Source organism: Pangasianodon hypophthalmus, chromosome 7 (genome assembly GCF_027358585.1).
Source record: "Pangasianodon hypophthalmus isolate fPanHyp1 chromosome 7, fPanHyp1.pri, whole genome shotgun sequence".
NCBI lineage: Eukaryota > Metazoa > Chordata > Actinopteri > Siluriformes > Pangasiidae > Pangasianodon > Pangasianodon hypophthalmus.
Window position 1 is genome coordinate 3,569,595 of NC_069716.1, and position 2,777 is coordinate 3,572,371.

Consider the following 2,777-nt stretch of genomic DNA (forward strand, 5'->3'; position numbering starts at 1 on the left):
CAATGCTGATCTAAGTATACAAGCAAGAATTTCTTTAAACCAGGTTATTAGTAGGGCCTTAAAATAATCTGCAATAAACTTTCCATTACTCATGAGAGTAAATATAAACCACTTAGCTGAATTGGGTGAGATGTGGTTGCATGAAAACACTGTGTGGCTTATTGTGTCTGCTTTTTTCCATTTAGTAGAACAAATCACATGATATATTTTGGGGCGTGCTCAGTCCAGACCAGCTATAGTATAAATGAAATCCTTGCTTCAGGCACATTCATAATCTGTTGATAAATGAGATATAAAAGGAAATTTAAAATGACTGAATTCTTGATTTCAATTTTGGTCTTTAGCACCATGTGTAAGTATTTTTTAATTCCCATTCTGTTTAATGGTTCCTTATGATGATTGTTATGTACCAAACTATATATATATATATATATATATATATATATATATATATATATATATATATATATATATATATATATAAAAATAATAATGGAGCTATTTATTTTAACACAATCTTCTGCAAGTTGCATGGAAAAGTAGTGTTAATTTTACTTCTTTCATTCTTCACCTAATTAATGCATTTGTTTTTCTAGATACAGTCCAGTTTGGTAGACGCTGGGTTACTGCACAATCCCTCACAGTGCCAGATGTTTATCAGCCTGATAAAAAGCTCAGTGTGGAGATCGGCAACTCAGCTACCCTGCAGTGTTGTGTTTTTGGAATAGAAGATGAAGAAATTATCTGGTTTAAGCAACAAAATGGAAAACAACCTCGGATAATAGTCAGATATTTTAAAACTGCTCAAGAAACGTTTTACAATGAATTCCAAAATTCTCGTTTCCAAATTAAAAAATATGGAAACTGCTTCAATATGACCATTTCAAACACCATGCTGTCTGATGAAGCCACGTACTACTGTGCACTCGTGTTTGGAGATGGAACTTATTTACAAATTAAAGGTAAGATTTCTACTAACATGAATCATGTGACTGGTTAAATGTAGTAATGTTTCATTCTTCATTACTGTTAACATGTGAAGTAGTGAAATGTTATCTGTGTTAGGTAACTTTAACAACAATGACATTCAGAGTTTACTTTCAGTCAGTGAATCATGATAAATGTTTATAGGTGAGCATGTTACCACTGCATCAGGAACATCTAAACCAGCTGTGTGTGATAATTCAGAGGTGTGTGAACCAACATCGCATGGAGACAACACGGACATGAACACACAAGAAAGAACAGGTAAGATGTTGTATAATTTAGTATTAATTAATTATTCTTAATTCATAATGCATAATTTGCCTAGAAAATAATTTGTACTAATATAAAAATAATGTGGTGAAATAACAGTATCAGAAATGATTAGATCTCTACATTCGACAGTGCTTGGTTTGGGAACGGCTTTGGGTTTGTGTGCACTTCTGATTTTCTGCCTCATTTATTTCATACTGAGGAGAAGAAAATGTGATAAAAGTAAGAGCTTTTGCCACCAGATAATAATTACTTCATTTCAATGCTGTCAAAATGACTAATCTTTTTTTTTTTCATGTTAATATTGAATGTTTCAACAGAAGATTCTCCAGGAACATGGGAGGTATGTAAACTCTTTGTACTATAGATTATAGGTTGTATAGTATGTATACACTCTTTGGTAATTCTGGTTAAATGTGAGTGCATCCTTTAGTCATAGAGAAATCTCATTACTAATCACATGGCCTTACTTTATATGCTGCTACATTCATGTACTGCTACTTATAATGATCTATATTTAAGATTAACTCACATTATACAAACCACTTATAGACTGTATTCCATCTGTTACTCTGTACAATAAATTATGTCTTATTTCATAATTTAATAATCTTTTTTTTTTTCTTCAGGATTCTAATGTCGACACCTTGAATTATGCAGCCTTGCGATTTTCCAAGAAGGGAAGTGAAGTTTGCTTGTCAGACAAGTTGCTGTACTCTGAAGTGATGTATGTGAAACTGTAATATATTACATAACTGGTTCTTCTTCTCCTTCTTCTTCTTCGTCCTCTTCTTCTTATTATTATTATTATTATAATACCTTCAAATGATTATTAACAATCAATTAAATAAAATAAACAAAGATTCATGTATGATTTCAACCACTTTGCAGATAAAAGTGATACACTCCTGTTGTATTTTGTACAGATTTTCTGTGGCTGTTTTTAATTCTGTATTTTCAGAAGGCACAATAAATGTGAAAAAAGTAAAATGTACAACTCACAAACTGAAATGATGACTAAATATCATAGATAGATAGATAGATAGATAGATAATATAATATAGAAATATATTTCTTGATATGGGTTCATTTTTTTCACTATACATGTACTTTTTGTTGTTGTTTGTTTTCATTCTTGCATTTAGCACTTTTTGACTTTTTTGTTGAAGGTCAGTGGCATTACTTAGTACTTAGTACACAGTAATTAAGACAGCTTTTATAGTGAATTGAAAGTTGTATGCATTTACACATTTATTTTTGGCCCAAGTGGTTACCTCAAAAGATACTAAAATTATATTTCTGATGCATCTTCCATGATAGGCTGCTCAGAGAAAAAAAGAGTCACCAAACCTAGTGTCAAATTGTACAATACACAACATAGCACAACACAAACAGTGTCAGTTGTTTGTCCACTTGAACAGATGTAATTTAGCAAAGAAAGAAAAAAAAACGCAGATTTGTTGGTCAGACATTGAGGTTACATTTGTGCTTCATGTCCAAGCAGAACACAACATTGACTC

General features: G+C 31.4%; 1 protein-coding gene across 1 annotated transcript; it reads left to right on the top strand.

Annotated features, from left to right (window-relative positions):
- The first annotated feature begins 289 nt into the window (after positions 1-289).
- Positions 290-2,153, top strand: LOC128318639 (uncharacterized). Its single transcript, XM_053235718.1, has 4 exons — positions 290-352; positions 597-962; positions 1,132-1,248; positions 1,390-2,153. Exons 1-4 carry the CDS (start codon positions 310-312, stop codon positions 1,536-1,538), a joined length of 675 nt encoding a protein of 224 aa, XP_053091693.1. The 5' UTR covers positions 290-309; the 3' UTR covers positions 1,539-2,153.
- Positions 2,154-2,777: the final 624 nt, after the last annotated feature.